At 48.1% G+C, this 18,212-nt stretch overlaps 1 protein-coding gene across 1 annotated transcript; it reads left to right on the top strand.

Annotated features, from left to right (window-relative positions):
* The first annotated feature begins 2,087 nt into the window (after positions 1-2,087).
* TRMT10B (tRNA methyltransferase 10B) lies at positions 2,088-17,606 on the top strand. The gene is made up of 9 exons (XM_073345720.1): positions 2,088-2,287; positions 4,009-4,241; positions 5,270-5,378; positions 8,406-8,530; positions 10,371-10,523; positions 12,180-12,258; positions 13,298-13,365; positions 15,272-15,395; positions 17,005-17,606. The coding sequence occupies exons 2-9, from the start codon at positions 4,044-4,046 to the stop codon at positions 17,109-17,111; spliced, it is 963 nt and encodes a 320-aa protein (XP_073201821.1). The 5' UTR covers positions 2,088-2,287; positions 4,009-4,043; the 3' UTR covers positions 17,112-17,606.
* Positions 17,607-18,212: the final 606 nt, after the last annotated feature.

The following is an 18,212-nucleotide window of genomic DNA, read 5'->3' as shown; positions in this document are numbered from 1 at the left end:
AGTTAATGGGCAACGACTGTTTTTGCTTCTGTTATGGACATCAAAGAAAATGTGCCATGACCTGTAGGCTTTTATCTTAGTCAAATACATTAATTAAACAGAAGGAGTAGTTCAGTGTGGCCAGCTAGATCAATGCTTGCCGGTCCTCTCCAGAGCTCCTGTTCAAATGTACAGAAAAGGTAGGCATATCATTCGTTTGGGGGTTTTATGTAACATGATGACTTGGGCCCAGATCCTCCAAGGAGCCAGCAATACCAGTAACTGCCATTTCACCGCTGCATGGTGTCAGCTTTTTAGTTTACTGTTTCTCTGTATTTCCCCCCCTATTTGCTTGCTGAGTCGACCTGCAGTTCACTCATCAAAGAATGCTGATGAGGATTCGCAGAGCTACCTTAATAACATTTCAGAGGAAGGAATCACCCAGAAAACAATTGATTTATGACAAGAATGAGAAGGAACCTGTATGACTTCATGACATGATGTGTGTCAGGGCTCTAAAGACAGTTATGCTGACTTGTATGCATGCATATATCAGCCCATTACAGCTAAATCAATCGAATGATTGTTGTGAGATCTATTCGTAGGTAGGGCAACATCCTAAACTGCTTAGCAAAATCAGGATAGTAACCACCTGTCATCTCAGGTCCCTCTAGGCCTGTGGTTGGAGTTGCCATGTGGCTCCTACTCTGCAGACTGTCAAGCTGTTCTTCTGAGCTTGCATGAAAAGCATTCCTTGGTGGGACTTGGTGGGAGTCAGTCAGTCAGTCAGTCAGCTGCACCTGTGGAGAACCTAACTGCCTTGTCACTTAACTGCTGTCTGCCTTCAGCTTACTCGCTGTAAAATGGGTATATTTCCCTGCTGTGAAGATAACTTAACACGTATTAACTTAAAAGATATGCTCCTCTTTGAAACAGAACTAGCTCAAAGCCCTCAGACAAATTTCTTAACATGTGTCAGCAGCGTGTACATGGACAGTTAGCTGCTGTGTTCTAGTTGTTTGTGTAGACAAGCCCTTATTTGCTCTGTGCCTCAGTTTCCCCATCTGTAAAATGGGGATAATAATGCTGCTTTTGTTTTGTCCCGTTAGCCTGTAGGCTCTTCAGTGACATGGACAGTCTCACGATGTGTTTGTATAATACCTAGTGCAACATGGTCCTGATCTCAGTTTAAGCCTCTATGAAGCACCATAATACAAAGATGACACAGTTACATTTAAATGACCGTCTATGTTTAAAGAACACTTAGGTTATGAAGTCAAATGCTCAAAAGCTAAGAAATGCCAGAATTAAGTTTTGCCCATATAGTTCCAGGAAAAGTCCTGCTCAGCCCCTGCAGGCCCAGGATGGAACGTGCTCAGTTGCTCTGTCGGGATGGCACATGGTGTGAGTCACAGGTGCGAATTCTGTGGGGATGGAGCATGTTCGGTCCAAATGGAATCTTTGGAAAATTTAGCTGCCAAACTCAAACAAGTCTATATTGAGCATGTGTGAACTGTAATTTTTCAGAAGCTTATAATTTGGCAAAATTTGGGCGGATTTTCATAGTGACAACAAATGGCAACTCTCTGACACTATAGGGCAAAATTTCCCTGCTAGATTTCAAGTCCTTGCTCCAAAACATGGATGCACTAGAGCTTCTCAGAGAAACAACTCTAAGAATTATTTTAATATGGGCTAAACAATGTCTTTAATCTCATTCTTGGAAACAATTGAATCAGTTTAGCTGAAACTTTCCAAAAAATTCAGCATGAGGCAGACACCTGGCATGGAAGATTTCAGCACAAACATTTAAAGTTTGGCAAAGTTATAGGCAACTGAGAACAGGGGCTTACAGTGGGAAGCGTCAGACAACCTGAACTAAGGATAGATACCAAGAAATATGAACTATGGAAATAAAATGTAAGCAAAAGCCCTCTAACCCCCAGTTTCCCAAAGTAAAAGAGGGTTTAGACCATTACTAAAGGGGAGAAAGGTTTGCTTTCAGGTTAAAAAAGAAGCCAGAGAGGAGCAAGAGCAGCTCTTTCTGTCTTCTTTCACATGGCTTAAAACCAGCAATGTTAGATGTCCAAGGTGCTCGTTCTCTTAGCTATTCAGAGTAGTAGGACTACAACTCCTAGAATGCAATTGGCTCAGCAGAGGAAGTGACCTTGAGGGTGAGCCACATGACTGTGTCTAGCCATCACTCGGGAAGTTTGGTGCTTACAAGCTTCTTAAAGCTGCAGGTGCTGTTACAGCCTGGCCGTGTCCTAGGCGCTGGCCATTGTCGCTAGGGGACCAAGCGTGCCTGGTGAGTAGCAAACATGCAGACTTGTAAAGAATGAAATCGTATGAAATATTGGTGTCCCTGCCTCCACATGGCTGGTTCTGGATAGCCTGTTACTAGAACGAAGGAATTGCTGAAGGCCAGATGTGTATTTTTATTTTAAAGCCATGGGGCCAAATTCTGAATTCCTACACCAGTGAATATGTCCAGTAACTCCCTTACTCCTTTGGCTGTGGTGGTGTTACTCTGGATTTAAACCAGTTTAGCTGAGACTGCAAAATCTATATGTAACAGAGAAGGGAATGCTGGGAATTTTATGGGCTTGTCTATGTTCAGCAGGCATTATTATTACAGCAGTGCCTAGAGGTCACACCCAGATCACAGCCCTAGGCACTGTATAGACATACAATAAAAGACAATGCTTGCCTTCAAAAGCTTAGTTTTAGGATAGCAATAGATGGTTGAACCAAGAGAACAGGGAAGGGTGGATGGGGTAACAGTAATATGGGTTAAAACGAACAGGAGTACTTGTGGCACCTTAGAGACTAACAAATTTATTAGCGCATAAGCATAATATGGGTTGTTGTGTGTTTTTTTTTTCTTCTTTTTGGCCTACAGAGTGTGTGCTGTTTGTAGTTTGCAGTGTAGTTGTAGCCGTGTTGGTCCCAGGATGTTAGCGAGACAAGGTGAGTGAGTTAATAGTCCAATAAAAGGTAACTTCTGTTGGTGAAAAAGAAAATCTTTTGAGCTACACAGAGCTCTTTTTCAGGTGCAGTTTGTAGCATGGAGAGTTTGGAGTTCTTTTGCCAAATAGAGACAAGTGTAATTAAGCCATCTTCACTTTGGTTTCTGTCACAGTCCTGCCCCAAAGGGATAAGATATACCTAAGCACTAGGGAACAATCAAGTACCATCACCCTTCCAAAGAAGGGTCGGTTCAGTTTTGAAAAAGCTTTGGGGTAAAAAATGTCAGAACTTTATTTTAAATATTTTTTATGCTTTATTATAAAAATGTGGAAAATGAAGATGTAGCTGAGAAGGGTTGTGTGTGTCATGAGTTTGTCCCTCTGGATTATGGGGTGCTATATTTTTATCTGCTAGTCAATTGCAATCTGCTGCCCTGCTTACTCACTTCCTCTCCAAAGAGAAATGTCCCAGTGCCAGAACGCTGATTCCTTCCACGCATACATTCTAATAATCCCATCCTGCTGCAGCCTGTCTGCATCTGACTCTGTCCCTTGGGAGAGCCCCACATTGTTAGTGACTCAGCAGGCTCATTAATCATGAAGTGTACAAAACCTCTTCTTGCTTTCTTCCCCGCTCAGTGGGTATTTATGTCACTGCCTGCACTTTCACCTAGCAGGGTTTAAAGATGTATGGGGCCAGATTTGCTCCAGGATCTGTGTACACCGGGCCAGGGAATCCCCTGGTGGTTCAAGGTTCCTACAACCTCCCTTTTTCTGGAGGAGCCTTTGAGAGCTGGTGCAGCCTGAATGGGCTGCAGCCCCATACCCTGTTGCAGCCTTCCCTGGCAGGCTCCTGGGGGTCAAACCAAAGCTGCTTTCCCCCAGTAGAAGCCCTGGAGGAGGGCAGCAGTGGAAATGCTGCTTGATATTCTCTGCCTCCTGGTGCCGGGTGCCGTGAGCCAAGCAGGTGTGAGTTGCGCCTAGGAAGTATCAATCTGGTCCGTTGAATTAAATGTGCAAAGTCTCCATTAGACTCTGATCACCTTCCTGTTCTATGCAGTGCCACCACTCCGCACTGTGCCGGAGCACAGGGCAATGATGAAACATGCAGAGCATGACACAGAGGAGAGTGACCCTGTGCGGGGAGCAGATCGACAATGGGAATGCGACGTCACCTGGCAGGATGATGGAGGGGACAGGGAAAGCATCTGTGAAAGCTTCCAGCTCCTGCAGATTGACACGGGCTGTGACAGCCTAAAGGACCTTCCTGTGGGGAGTGAGAAGTGGTACTCGGTACGTACAGTATAAGGTAAGGCCCCAATCCTGCCAGTGGGTCCGTATGGGCAGCCCCTTGCAGCCAGGGGGTTTGCATGGGCACACAGCACTGCCCATACAGATCCAGTGGCAGGATCAGGGCCTAACAGCATTCCACACAAGGTCAGAGCTAGATGCTGGATCTATCAAAAGTAATGACTAAAACTAGAAATTATATTCTTTAACAGACCCATGTAAACATTCCCTGCTAGTGGAACTGGGAACCCAAACACAGCTGCATCCTGCTAGAGACTGGTCCCCAGGCCGTGAAACTGACCAGTCTGTTTGCATCATCCAGGCTGAGAGACACATACAAACTAGGGGAGAAATAGCACAAATGTGGGAGAGTGGGAAAGCATAGTGGATCTTTTAAAGCTCTGTTTTAATGATCTGAGCCATTAGTGACTCAGGTAAGGAAGGTGGTTTTTTAGCTGTATGGTGTTTATTTTGACAGTGTTCCTTTGGTAAATTCATGACAGAGCTAGATGTAAACAAGAACTGTCACTCAGCAGCAATCTTGGAAAAAGAAAATATTTGTAGAGGCTTGATCTTGCAGCCTGGAAGTCAAGTGAGTTTAGTTGAAACGGGCTCTTATCAAGAGAAATAGACTTGATTGGTGGCTTTGTTTCCTTGACTTTTATTGCGTAGTTTGAAAGACAAAAATGCTTTTCAAAACAATTTTTTTTTTAAGTCCACCCCTAAATTTTGTTGTTTAGGCCCAAACGTTTAATGGCGCTTCAGTCCAGCCTATTGATTTGCCCCCATGATTTTGCACAAGCAAAAACTAAATTTGTGCACACAAGTTGGGTAGGTAGGGATCTGCTCAACTTGTGTGCACACGTTCAGGGCTATGGCTGCACAAAGCTGCAGCCGAAAACTTGGTGTCCTTTTGTGAAAGGTGACTCAAACTTAGGTCTGGGTTTTAGAAAACCTGGTTAGGTCAGCACTTTAAATCTTTTGCATCTTTATGAGCTTCTCAGATCCTTTTGCTCTCTTTGTGTTAAAAGAGGAATGTTTTGAGGAAACAGAGGCATTGGGAGAAAATAGTTACGGCAAAGAAGAAGAAGAGAAAACAGGAAAAAGAGAGGAGAAAAGCTAAACATGCTGAAGATAAAGGTACAAGCAAACTGAAAAGTATGGGGTTAGCTCTTCAGTTGGTGGACAATGGCCATCTTACAGCACCTGTGAATCTGGCTCTGTGGTTTAATGACTTTGATTCTTAGCCTATGGCATGGCCTACGCTACAGGGACTATGGGCATAGCAACAGCACTGTACTGTCGTGGTGTAGATGCAGCATACACCGATGGAAGGGGTTTTTCCACCACTATAGGAACACCACCTTCCCAAGGACACCGGGGGTGAGGTCGCAGAGCTCTGCCGCTCAGGGGTGTGGATTTTTCACACCCCTGAGGGATGTAGCTATGTCAACCTAAATTTCAAGTGTAGACCAGGGCAATGTTTTATTTTTACTGTGGAGTTAAGTCAAACGATCTACACTTGAGTTCAGTCCTCTCCAGTTAGCCTAGCTCTAGTGAAAGCGGCTACACTGCAGAATAACACTGGAGCTGCACAGAGTGACTGTGTTCACTTGACTTGTTGCCTATCCCTCTGGTCCTGCTGGCCATTGCAAATGAAAGCACCACCATGCTCACAGATTTGTGTGTCAGGTTTCAGAGTAACAGCCGTGTTAGTATGTATTCGCAAAAAGAAAAGGAGTACTTGTGGCACCTTAGAGACTAACCAATTTATTAGAGCATAAGCTTTCGTGAGCTACAGCTCACTTCCTCAGATGCATATCGTGGAAACTGCAGCAGGCTTTATATATACACAGAGAATATGAAACAATACCTCCTCCCACCCCACTGTCCTGCTGGTAATAGCTTATCTAAAGTGATCATCAGGTGGGCCATTTCCAGCACAAATCCAGGTTTTCTCACCCTCCACCCCCCCACACAAATTCACTCTCCTGCTGGTGATAGCCCATCCAAAGTGACAACTCTTTACACAATGTGCATGACAATCAAGTTGGGCTATTTCCTGCACAAATCCAGGTTTTCTCACATCCCCCCCACCCCCATACACACACAAACTCACTCTCCTGCTGGTAATAGCTCATCCAAACTGACCACTCTTCAAGTTTAAATCCAAGTTAAACCAGAACATCTGGGGGAGGGGGTAGGAAAAAACAAGAGGAAACAGGCTACCTTGCACTTGAGATAGCCCTGCGGTGAAGACAAGCCCATCGACGCGCACAGAGAGTCCTCCTCCAAGATTCTGCTACTTATTGACAACAGAGTATCAAGCTTTTAATACGGGGGGTGGGGGAATCCATTTTAAAACTGCTTCAAAATAAGCAGCCACCAAACACGGTGTCCAGAAATACCTCTGGAGTTTGGCATATTCCTAAAGAGCCCAACCCCCTTGTAATATAGAATTAAATCCAACAATACAAAAGTGAGCAATCTACACAAGACAGTGATATTGCCTTTTTACAAACCCATCTTATATGAGCTGCTAAAACATTAGCTGGTTTGATTTTTGAGGCTCCTGCTTTATTAAAACGTAAATTTTACCTGGAGTTGTTTGTTCAACGTCAGAATGAAACGTCCTGCCAGTTAAGGCCTACAAAGACTTCTACACACACATTTTTAATGTTGTGCAGGCAGGTACTTCACGTTGCTGCGTTCCCATGTACATCCGGGGGAATCCTTATCTGCGTGAAGTTACTCCCACGTGTGAGTGAGTGCAGGGTAACACCTTTAATATCTTCAGGTATAAGTGTCTAGGAATGGGACACCTCGTCATGCCTTTCCCATCTGAGAAATTTCTCCTTGGGAGGAATCTGTATGTGGTCCTTCTTCAGAGGCTTCTTTCCATGCAGTTACTGCAGCAAGAATCCTCTGTGAGGCCAGCAGCTCCTCATGGAAAATCTGAAACTTACAATCATTTAGAGTGGCTGCCACCAAGAAATTGGTGTGAAAATTTACCAGCCAATGACCTAAATCTGTTTCAATCCCTGAGATCAAAGACCGAGCATGTCCGTATTGAAACCAACAAACCATCCCCTTTGTGTTTCTTTAAGGCAGCGTTTCCCGGCCTGTTCGTGGGGGGTCACAGTAGTTTGGGGGTGTGGAGCAAACATGAGAGGCAGTGAGGATAAGGAAAGCTGCTGCATATCCCTGGATCCTCTCTGTAACTGCAGCCACCACCGCCCTTTTCTGCTCCTTCCGTGGCCCTCAGTGGGAGGAGATCACGTGGTGAGGCAGCCGCTTGCCAGACCAAGCTTCTCTTCCGTTTCCATGGCACGGGGCTCAGCCCTGAGAACACAAGGACTGCAAGGGCCCTTCTGAGTCAGAGAGTCCAGGCCCCTGCTCTCGCAGGCAACCCCACGAGATAATCTTGTTCATGGACTTGTCAAGGCCCATTTTGAAAGCAGTCAGGCTGTCTGCCCCCCTGGCTTCTGCTAGGAGGCTTTTCCAGACCCTCGCCCCACTGGTGGCTAGAAACCTTCTTCTCATTTCCAGCCTGAATTTACTCCTGACCAGTTTATCCCCATTGGCTCTTGTGCCAGCCTTGTCCTTCGGCTTCAATAGCTCTTCTTCCTCCCTGGTGTGTTTAGTCAGATCCCCTCCCGGCCTTCCTTTCGCTGGACGGAGCAAGCCAAACTCTGTGAGCCTCCTCTCATGAGATCGGCCCTCCGTTCCCCTGATCACCCTAGCAGCCCTTCTCGCTACCTCTTCCAGGCTGAATTCCTCTCCCTGGACCACGGTGAGCAGAATTCAGTGTTCTACAAGAGGCCTTGCCAGTGCCTTGGGCAACGGCATTAATATGTCCCTCTCTCTACTGCAAATACCTCACCAGGGGATGTGACCAATGGGAGACCCTGCCGCCCCCACACCAACATAGATCTGTGGGGGAGGGGCCACTGGGGAGTGAGGGGGTGGGGAACCCAAGCAGGGAAATGGGGCGGGGGGGGGAAGCTCATCTGCCACTGAGGACCCCAACAAGAATGCTGGGGCCTAGGATTTAGGGCAATGTTACAGGTACCTGCATAATTTCAGCGATTAAATTCCCTCTCTTCCCCTCCCCGCAAATCACCCTAACACTTCCCTTCCCATCTCTCTCTCTGCTCTGCATTCCAGGTGCTGCTCACCAGCACAGCAAACGTGTTTTAAAAGAGATTGCCAAGGAGCGGCTTCTGGCGGCCAAACAGGCAGCGCCTTGGCTGTGTGTAGATCTGAGTCTGACCAGCCGCATGACGAAGAAGGTATGCTGTGCAACCGCTAACTGTCCCGAGTGCTTGGGAGCCTCTTGGGGAGGAATCTTACAATGAGGTCTGCCAGCAGAGGCATCTCCCTGAGGTCAGTGGGAGGTATTTAGCAGGGATCCGTGCCAGTGGGTCCCATTGCACAGGTCTGAGCCACTGGGTCCCATTGCAGGATTGGGGCCTGGCTGGTAAGAAAGATTCATTTACAGTAACTCCTCACTTAAAGTCGTCCCGGTTAACTTTGTTACATTGCTGATCAATTAGGGAACATGCTCGTTCCGCAATGCTCCCTTATAACGTGTCATTTGGCAGCCACTTGCTTTGTCCACTGCTTGCAGGAAGAGCAGCCTGTTGCAGCGAGCTGGTGGGGGCTTGGAACCAGGGTGGGCCAGCAGCCCCCCTATCAGCTCCCCGCTCCCCTAAGTTCCCTGTGCGGCAGCAGGCTACCAATTGCCGGCAGTTCAGCTGTCCCTCCCCGCATGGCCATGTGCTGCTCCTGCCCTCTGCCTTGGAGCTGCTCCCAGGAGCCTCCTGCTTGCTGCGGGGGCGGGGAAAGAGGGAGGCTAATGTCAGGCTGTCCCCCTCCCCCCTGCTCCACTTACCCCATCTTCCATAGAGCAGGAAGGGACACACGTCAGGGCTCCGGACGGAGGGAGCTTCCTGGCAGCAGCTACCATCTCAGCTTGCTGATTAACTTAACAAGGCAGTGTACTCAGAGTGGGGTCAGTGTACTTAAAGGGGCAATGCGCATCTCTCTCTCACACACAGGGTGTGTGTCTCTGTCTGCCATGCTGTCTCCCCTCCCTCCATTCGTGCTGCCTTGTACGGTGTGAGGCTATATCAACAACAACGAGTTAGCCCTTGAGGGCTCAGCCAAGGGCTAGTTCGTCATTTAGCAGTAAGGCATTCCCTGGGAAATATCCCACCCTCTGACTCCACCACCTCAACCAAGCTTCACAATCATCGTTGCTGTGTACAGTATTAAATTGTTTGTTTAAAATGTGTGTGTGTGTGTATATGACTATTGTCTGGTGAAAAAAATTTCCCTGGAACCTAACCCCCCCCCATTTACATTCATTCTTATGGGGAAATTGCATTTGCTGAACATCATTTTGCTTAAAGTCGCACATTTCAGGAACAGAACTACACCGTTAAGCAAGGAGTTACTGTCTAGGCATCCATTTTTTGACAGGTGATTCTTTTTTGTTTCCGCTATTGAAGCTCGTCTGCTGCACAAACAGCGTGTTTCCTTTTAAATAACCAATGAGGTCAGAGCTAGATGGGAGCTGGGGGTAGGGGTGGCTGGTTGGTCCAGCAATGCCAACAATATCCCTCAGCAAGCAGGGTTACTCTGCAAAGCTTTATCCCAGGGCTGGAATGTCAGGGGCTACTGTAAAAAAACAAAGGCTTTTACATGGGGGAAAAATCCCAGCCCTCAACCACTAGGCATAGAGCTCTGCTTCCCAAGAGAGCTTGCTCTCCAATAGCTGCATGTATTTGATTGGCCTTTCTGTCCTCGGCCTGCTTTGTACCCATGCAGTGTGCCCCTGCCCTTGGCATGCTGTCTCTCCAAAACGCAGCGCACAGGATGGGTACCCAAAGGCCAAGGGCAGAACAGAGCCTTCGTTACCCCACTCTCCCTGGCCAGCATAAATCTCCACTGTCCCTCATGAATGACCTTTAAAACACCTGCTAGTCCATGTGTATAAGGTAGGAGCTCAGCCACCTCCTTGGCTTGCGCACGCTAAGCTGGGCTGTGATGGGAGAAAGTGGTGCCCTTAGCTCTGAGCCCATACCCATCCGGGCCAGTTGTGTGAAGATGTTTGTCATCTCTTGGAAGGAAATAAGTCGCCTTGCTGCTCAGATAAGGAGGCTGTATGGTTCCAACAAGAAAGCTGGAAAGCCGTTTTGGATTTGCCTTACTGGATTTGTGGCAGGCAGTCCTATTTCCGAAGAGTGCTTCCGAATGAATGACGGGTTTTCCAATTACCTCGTAAGTATCGTAAAAGTAACTGACGTGAGCGAATTCTACAAGACAGTGGCTACTACCCTTTTTTACACAGCAAAACACGTTGCTCCTGTGACTCATATCAATATAATCTAGAAGACTGCTTTTAAAACGCAGTAACACAAGCTAGAATCTTTCCTGTCTTCATTGTACCTTTTCATATGCTCCTCCTATGAACACAGCCGCTATGTATCTTAGAAAGAAAAGGAGGACTTGTGGCACCTTAGAGACTAACCAGTTTATTTGAGCATGAGCTTTCGTGAGCTGTAGCTCACGAAAGCTCATGCTCAAATAAACTGGTTAGTCTCTAAGGTGCCACAAGTCCTCCTTTTCTTTTTGCGAATACAGACTAACACGGCTGTTACTCTGAAATATGTATCTTAGCTTGATCTTCGAGACAAGTGTCTTATTCAAAGTCAATGAAACAAGAGTGAATGACACTCAGTGGGATCATAAAATTGAGTGTAGAACTGCTGCAGATGAACGGGAAATTCTTATTATTAATTCTTTGCATTGTTGAAGTGCCTAGGACTTGACCAGGGCCCTATTGTGCTTGATGCTGTGTGAACACAGAACAAAAAAACAGCCCCTGGTGCAGTGGAGGGACACTGTTTTTTGGGCAGATGTGTGGGATTTGATGCATCTAGTGCTGGCCACTAGTAGAGACAAGATACTGTGTGAGATGGACCCTGGGTCTGACCCACTGCGTCAATTCACATGTTCCGTTTTCATTGCTAACTGAGGTTTGGCTCCGGGAGGAGGGGTGTTCCGTGATTGTTGGATCTCGGACCTCACATCAGACTTGTCCAGTCTACAAATTAAAAAGATGCTTTTCCTAACCGCCAGCCCTGCAACCTCAGCCTAGAATGGCTGAGTCAAGCTGGGTTTTTTCCTCCGCGCCCATGGTCAGCCATAGTTAAGGCTTTGTAGGCCAAACTATGACCTAAGCTAAACCTGTGTAACCCTGTCTTCAGTGGCACCAGGGAAACTCTGTTGCTATCAGTGGAATTGCAGAGGAGCAGTTGATGAGAAATTTTGGCCCACATGGCTTGCCCTACAAGTGGTCGCACAGCCAATCTTTGGGAATAAAACTCAGATTCCCCCAGCCAGCATCTCCATGGGAAAAAAACAGAGCAACCGAGGAATGAATCAAGCCCACTAAGCTCTTTGGGGAAGCGCCCATCTTTTTGTCTTGTGCGTTGTACAGCACCTGGCACCATGGAGTCCTGACCCCTGGATACTATTGAGCTCTATTCCCTCCAATAAACTTCACGAGCTGGGCAGTTAAAGGGGGAAAATGCATGACTTTGTGATAACTAATCATGGAGAACATTCTAATTCTCAACAGAGGCAGTGAAATTAGTTAGGATTATTGCTAATCTCTTTCCCTCAATATATCTCCTAATTTTGCTCAGGAAATAATTTAACAAAACTTGAAAATTACCAGTGGCCTTTATAGATACCGAATGTGTGTTAGTTTCTTCTGAAAAATATCATGCCCTTGTGGGTCTGAATGACCCAGCAACCTTACCAATTCTGATATGCTTCATGTCTGACAAGGGTATTCCACCCCAGCAGATGGACTCTAGCTGAAGACACTTCTTGTCTACTTCACATGCGTGTTCCCTTTGCATTTTTCAGATGGATACCACTCCAGAAAGTTATCTTGACCTATTTCCTTTAGAGACAATTGTCTACCTCACTCCTGACTCAGAGAATGGTGAGCCCTTTGCTTGTTTGGGGGAGCTGTGGCGGGAGAGAACTCATGTTGTTAAAATCTAGAATTTATTTTAAAAAACAATTGATCCAAGATTGGTTTGAAAGCCTTTCTTAAACCGTGTTTAAAACTACTTCAGACAGATCAGTTCCGAACTGGTGTAGCTGGGATCTCTATCTGGATCTGATCTACACTAATCAATGCTCAAGATGTCCCAGCAACGCATGAAGGTTTAGCCCCAGATCCTTGAAGGTATTTAGACGCCTAACTCCCATTAATATCAACGGGAATTTGGCATTTCAGTACCTTTGAATGACTTGACCCATGTGCTGTGTGGTTAGAACCCTGCACGTTGCAGTGCTCCAGGGCAGCAGGCTGGAAATTCAGTGGCTGTTTCAGATCTATCTTAAAAAAAGAGGTTTTTTACTGAAGTAAACATGAAAATAAAACGGTCCCTCTTGTGGCTTGCTAGTGAATGTATTGTATGCTGCTCCTCTATTTTGAACTGACAGTCTGCTGCAGAATTTCGTAGTGGAAAGGTGCAGCGGGCCTATGGAAGCTGTTCAGAGGTGTGTGCGGCAAGCTTGGTAGATACAGTTGGAGCCTTTGGCATGTGGTGAGGCCTGGCTCTCTGGGGCTGCATGTCAAAATGATCAGCAGTGAAAGAGAGTTAACACGTGTTGCCATTGCAGTTTGCATCGTCCGATTTCGCAGTTTTCGGCCCACCTCGGAGCGGTTGTTTCAGGCTCTCTGCAGGCTCAGGCAGATGTTCAAGTTTTGACGGTTTCCTTTGTAACCATTAGGGTTAGACCCCGTCCTCCAATACAAACTTAGGGTACGCAGCACAATTCTGGGGCACGGGGTGGCTTCTGCAGCACACTGCATGGCCCCAGCTTCCTTTGCGCACGGGGCCCGGCTTGGGCAGAGAGAACCGTTTGAGCCAACCCCTCCTCTGCGGCAGATCCGCTACTGCTAAGCGGCCTAGTGTTCTGTTTAACCATGGCACTAGCGTGGCCACGTGTGCGCTCTGTTTCCTTTCTAGCTCTGCAGGACATCGACCCCCACAGAGTGTATGTCCTCGGCGGGCTCGTGGATGAAAGCATTCAGAAGGTGAGTGCTCGGTGGAAGCTGCACCAAACACTTGGCACCTTCAGCCAGCACGAGCGGAGCCCCCGGCAGGAAATGATGCCGGCCGTCGTGCAGTTTTCTCCTCTTCACTAGCAGTGCGATCAGGTTATTGCAAACTATTCCTAATGGATGGTCACAAAACTATGTCGTGAATATAAGTTTGGTGACTTCCAACCCTGCCATCTCTCCTGATCGCTGAGGCCCCCCTCCTGAGTCGGATGCTCTAGCATGGACCCCTGCACCGCAAAGAGTCCCAGTGGGGAACGGCGCCATCCCTCTGTGGGTTTGGGGCCACACACGTCCCGCCGTCGGACATGTTTGGAGACGCAAATTACCAGAGGGCAGTTAAGTCAGTGCGTTAGAAAGCCGTTGGCTCGCAGTGTTAATCAAAGCGTTTCAAGTGTGTGATGCTGTAAGCTCCATAGCATCTGGCACCAGACCCGAATAGATGTCTCACCTTGTGCCCTGGAGATTGTTAGACGTGGCGCCTTCCAAGGGGCGTGGAGGCCATAGGCAGCGAAAGCATTGCTGCTGACCTGGAGGCACTAACCCCAGGTTCTGACAGCATGAGTCCCCCAGCTGAGGGGCACCCTTGGGCCAGGGTCTGGGTGACAGATACTCGGGGTGTAGGCGACAGGCAAGCTCTTGACTAAGCACAGCCCAGACAAGTCACAATTTAAAGATCGTCAGTGAGGCCCATGCCCTCAGAGTATGGAGGCACCTAACTCCCATTGAAGGCTGTGGGCATTAGGGACTTAACTATTTTTGAGGGCCAAGCCCTGTGTAGAGCGCATGCAGCGGTCTAGCCTGGAGGCGACAAACACACAGATGCAGGAGCCATGCTTGGGAGGAACGTCTACAGGCTCCTGGCCTGTGGTAGATGGAGACAGGAACTGCCAGCTACTGCTGCTGTCTGGGAATCCAGGAGCAACGAGGGATCCCCTCGGCTCATGTGTCAGTGGAAAATACACCCTCACTAGCTGGTGCAGACGTCCGCGCTGTCCATTCCTCCGCTGCCGACAAGCAGCGCTTCCGGCCGACTGCCTTCCTTTCCTGTCTGCGAGGCACTGGGAGTGCCAGGAGGCTGCCGATTCCAGGGGGACCGAGGTGAATCCCCCAGCACGTGGCTGCGCAGACTGACTCGGGCTGCGCTCCTGGCTTTGTACAGGCCTTGAGCAGGAGGGCTGGCAGGTTGGGACCCTGCCCGAGGCCGTGCACGGCTGGCCCTCAGGGAGGGAATTTCCCTGAGAGGAAGGAGCCAAACTGAGAGCCACTCAATCCATTCCCAGTAGGTTCCACAAACAAGGCAACGGAACTTGTCCCCCCCACGCCAAACCCAGGTCTAGCCTCAGCTGGAAACAGATCAAAGAAGTCTGGACTCCAGTGTCCATCTGTTTCCACTCATTCACCTTCTGCCAGGTGCGGAAGGGAGGGTAGAAACGGGCTGGGAACTGGCAGGAGATTATGTCTCGAATGGCCTTCTGGGCAGCAGCCTGCCCATTGCTTGTTACTAAGTGTGGCTGGCAGCTTCCTCACAACATTCTGGGAGGGAGATCAGTGTTCATGCTTCAGGGATGAGCTAACCTCTGCCCCTTGGGGTCTGGGAAGGAACTTCCCCCAGGGGCATGTTTTTCCAGAACTACCTGCTGCAGGCAGCTGGTGCCCCGGTCTGTTCTGGGGTGGCAGTTTCCATGGGGAATGGAGGGACAGGGACAGTTCCAGTCTGTCTTAATTGGCTTTACCCAGCCATGGAGGGCGTGGGTCTGTCTCCCACACTCCTAGCCCCTCCTAAGCAAAGGGGTGTGTGTGTGTGTGTTACAAGGTCATCAGACTGGAAAAGGTCAGGGTGCTGGCATGTGCATGCATAATCTCTTACTTTGACTTACAGAAACTGACCTTGCAGAAGGCACAGGAGCACTCCTTGCAGACAGCTCGTCTGCCCATTGCAGAGTACATGGTGAGGAACACCAACGTGAAGAACTATCATTCAGAGACGTTAGCAATCAATCAAGGTATGGCTCCCAGGCTGGTTGTTGCCAGAATGCAGCTACAGGCCAGAGCTCTACACCCTGGTATCAATCGTGGGCCAGGGGCTGGGGAGGAAAGTTCAGGCACCAGAGTTAATTGGACTAGAACACCAAAAGAAGGGGGGATATGGCAGCGTGTGTGGTAGGGCCTAGATACCAGTTTGTCTTCTACACATGTATAGCAGGGGGGAGGGATAGCTCAGTGGTTTGAGCATTGGCCTGCTAAACCCAGGGTTGTGAGTTCAATCCTCGAGGGCGTTGTTTAGGGATCTGGGGCAAAAATTGGGGGTTGGTCCTGCTTTGAGCAGGGGGTTGGACTAGATGACCTCCTGAGGTCCCTTCCAACCCTGGTAATCTATGACGCTTTCCCGAACCTCTGCCTTAACATGGGCACATGGCCCCTCACTCTGCTGGAAGGCTAGCTCAGTAGGCGATGCCCATTCATGTTAACATTGCCAGCAGAAGAGCCACCGATTGTGGAGGTGCCGTAGCTCGGCAAAGCAACCGCCTGTTTGCTAAGAACTAGTCCGAGGACAAGCTCTGTTAGACCTGGGCCAGCTTGTGTCTACACACTGGTTGCTGCCAATCCATGCGGTATTCTGGCTGGAGAACTGCTCCCTGACTCATGAACATCCTCTTAAGGACTGAGGGCAGTAATTGCAGCGGGGTGGGAAAATGAGTTATCATTATCCCTTGCGACTGAAACTCCACTCCCCATCTTACCAAAACACATGAATTGCTACTGTTCAGATGAGCGGGTGGGTTCAGAGCTGCCTTGCGCATCGCAGTAGGGCTGCTGTATTGGGGAACCCTGCTGGTGCTGTCCATAGAGGTCTTAATGAAGGTGTGGTGTGAGGAGGAAAGGATAATGAAGAGGAGCATTCAAAATACTGCCTAGGATAGGTGTGTGTGTGGCAGGGAGTAGTTACATTCAGCAAATACATGCAGACTCTAGCCACTTTCATGTATCAGAAGAATCAAGTCTAAGCTGCTCTAAGCAGTGAGGAGTAGACCCAGGAACGGGAAGTAGTACTCACATCAGCTTGCCTTAAATGGGAATGCCAAGGTTCTCAAACATGAGTGCCAGAAGCTACGCCCACTGTAGGCACCTGCTGAAGGGGGCCTGATTGTTTTTCCTAATGCTCTGGAGTACGCAGCTATCTTGAGGCATCCATGTATGAAAAGTTGGCCCAAGTTTAATAAATGTGAAAGTGTTCACCTTAAAGTTACAAAACATGAAGAGCAGCGTTAGGAAACACAGAAGTGTGACTGGAGAAGCTGTTCTTAGTGGAGAGGCCCTGGGTATGTTCTGCTTTTCCGGGAAGCTGTAGTTGTTCCATGGTGGCTTGTCAAGAGGTCAACATGGCTGTCAGCTAGAAGGCAGAATTTCCTCATGCCATTGATCTTTAGCTACCAATACATAACCTCTGGTCACAAACGAGTTTCCTAGGTTGCCGGCCCATCAGATTGTAACCAACAGCAACAATGCCTGGCTGATGTCAGCTGTCAAATCTTCCAGACTGTGTTGTTCTAATGAGCCCAGATTTCCAGTGATTGCTGTATTTATACTGATCTTGATCACTCTTCTTGACAGTCTTTGATGCCTTATCAACTTACTATGAGACCCAGAGCTGGCCAGAAGCGTTGAAAGCTGGAGTTCCTCCTGGAAAAGGCTACGTTCTCCAGGAAACAGCTATATGATGGAAAATGCATCTGCTTAGCAACACGCAAGAAGACTCTTTATTCTGTGATGTTAATGGGCTGCACGGCCAAAGGAAGCAAACTCCTCCCTCATTATTTCAAGCAGAGGCATCAGCGTAGCTTGTGTACAGTGAAATGTGGCTCAAGTGGCATAATGAGCTCAGCGGTTTCATACATTCTACCTCATTGGTGTATTGCTGGAAAACAAGGGTCATCCCTGGGATTCAAATACAGACCAACTGGAATTTGTCACTTCTTGCTGATGTTTTTGTTAGTGTTTTGGAAATGTCTGCACCCCTGTACTGCCAGTTCCTCTTTGGGGCGGGGGAGAAGATGTACAAAAATCTCTAAGGTTTTTACTGTCATGTTAATTACAAGTAAGCAATGTGGGTTTATAGTAGTTAATTACACCAGTGTAGCAGTTAACTGCTAACAGTCTTTTCACAGGTAAAACACACCGCTCTTATCTAGTAAAGTTTCTTTGGTAATGCTGTACCCATATTTCTGCTACTTAGTATCTAATTAATGTTATAATAGAATATTTACTCTTGATTTCCCCCACCCCACCACTAACCCCTGATGTCTGCCCTCTTGAAACAAGCAACAGGATGAAAACAGTTCTTGCAGGGAAGATACCCAAACTGATACTGTCACCCCACGTTACCTATTCCCCTGATACTGCCAGGATATATTCCAGGAACAAAGCATAAATGTTTCTAAGTATAAAGTGCGCATCAAGGGAAGTTCATTAGCTCACCCAGTGCTGTTGCCACCTACCTTTGTTGAACACACTTTCCCCCCCATTTAAATGGGGGAAAAAAACCCACCCAAACTGGATTTCGAAGGCTTGAGTCTCATTGCGGGGGGGGGGCTGTGCATGCTGCAGCTGGTGGCGTGATTTGCAGCTTGTGGCAATGTACCAGCACGAGCTGTACTCGACCTAGCTCCTAAAATGAAAAGTGAGGATGCTCCAGCATGAGCGGCTGGGCAGGCCCCGTGCGTGTGTAGACCTGGGCAGGGGGGTGGACAGGCTGGCATGCTTCTGAAACCCACCCTGTGGCATCCTCTCGCTGCTATTTTTCTAAAGTGCAGGTATGGCAA

This window comes from Lepidochelys kempii, chromosome 5, assembly GCF_965140265.1.
Source record: "Lepidochelys kempii isolate rLepKem1 chromosome 5, rLepKem1.hap2, whole genome shotgun sequence".
In the NCBI taxonomy this organism is placed as follows: Eukaryota; Metazoa; Chordata; order Testudines; family Cheloniidae; genus Lepidochelys; species Lepidochelys kempii.
This window is presented reverse-complemented; position numbering and strand designations above follow the sequence as displayed.

Bases quoted from the DNA above. Each gene is read 5' to 3' on its own strand.
- TRMT10B (XM_073345720.1), top strand. From the start codon at position 4,044: ATGATGAAACATGCAGAGCATGACACAGAGGAGAGTGACCCTGTGCGG. The intron at 5,379-8,405 runs GTACAAGCAAAC...TCTGCATTCCAG, and splicing joins TAAACATGCTGAAGATAAAG to GTGCTGCTCACCAGCACAGC. The intron at 10,524-12,179 runs GTAAGTATCGTA...TGCATTTTTCAG, and splicing joins ACGGGTTTTCCAATTACCTC to ATGGATACCACTCCAGAAAG.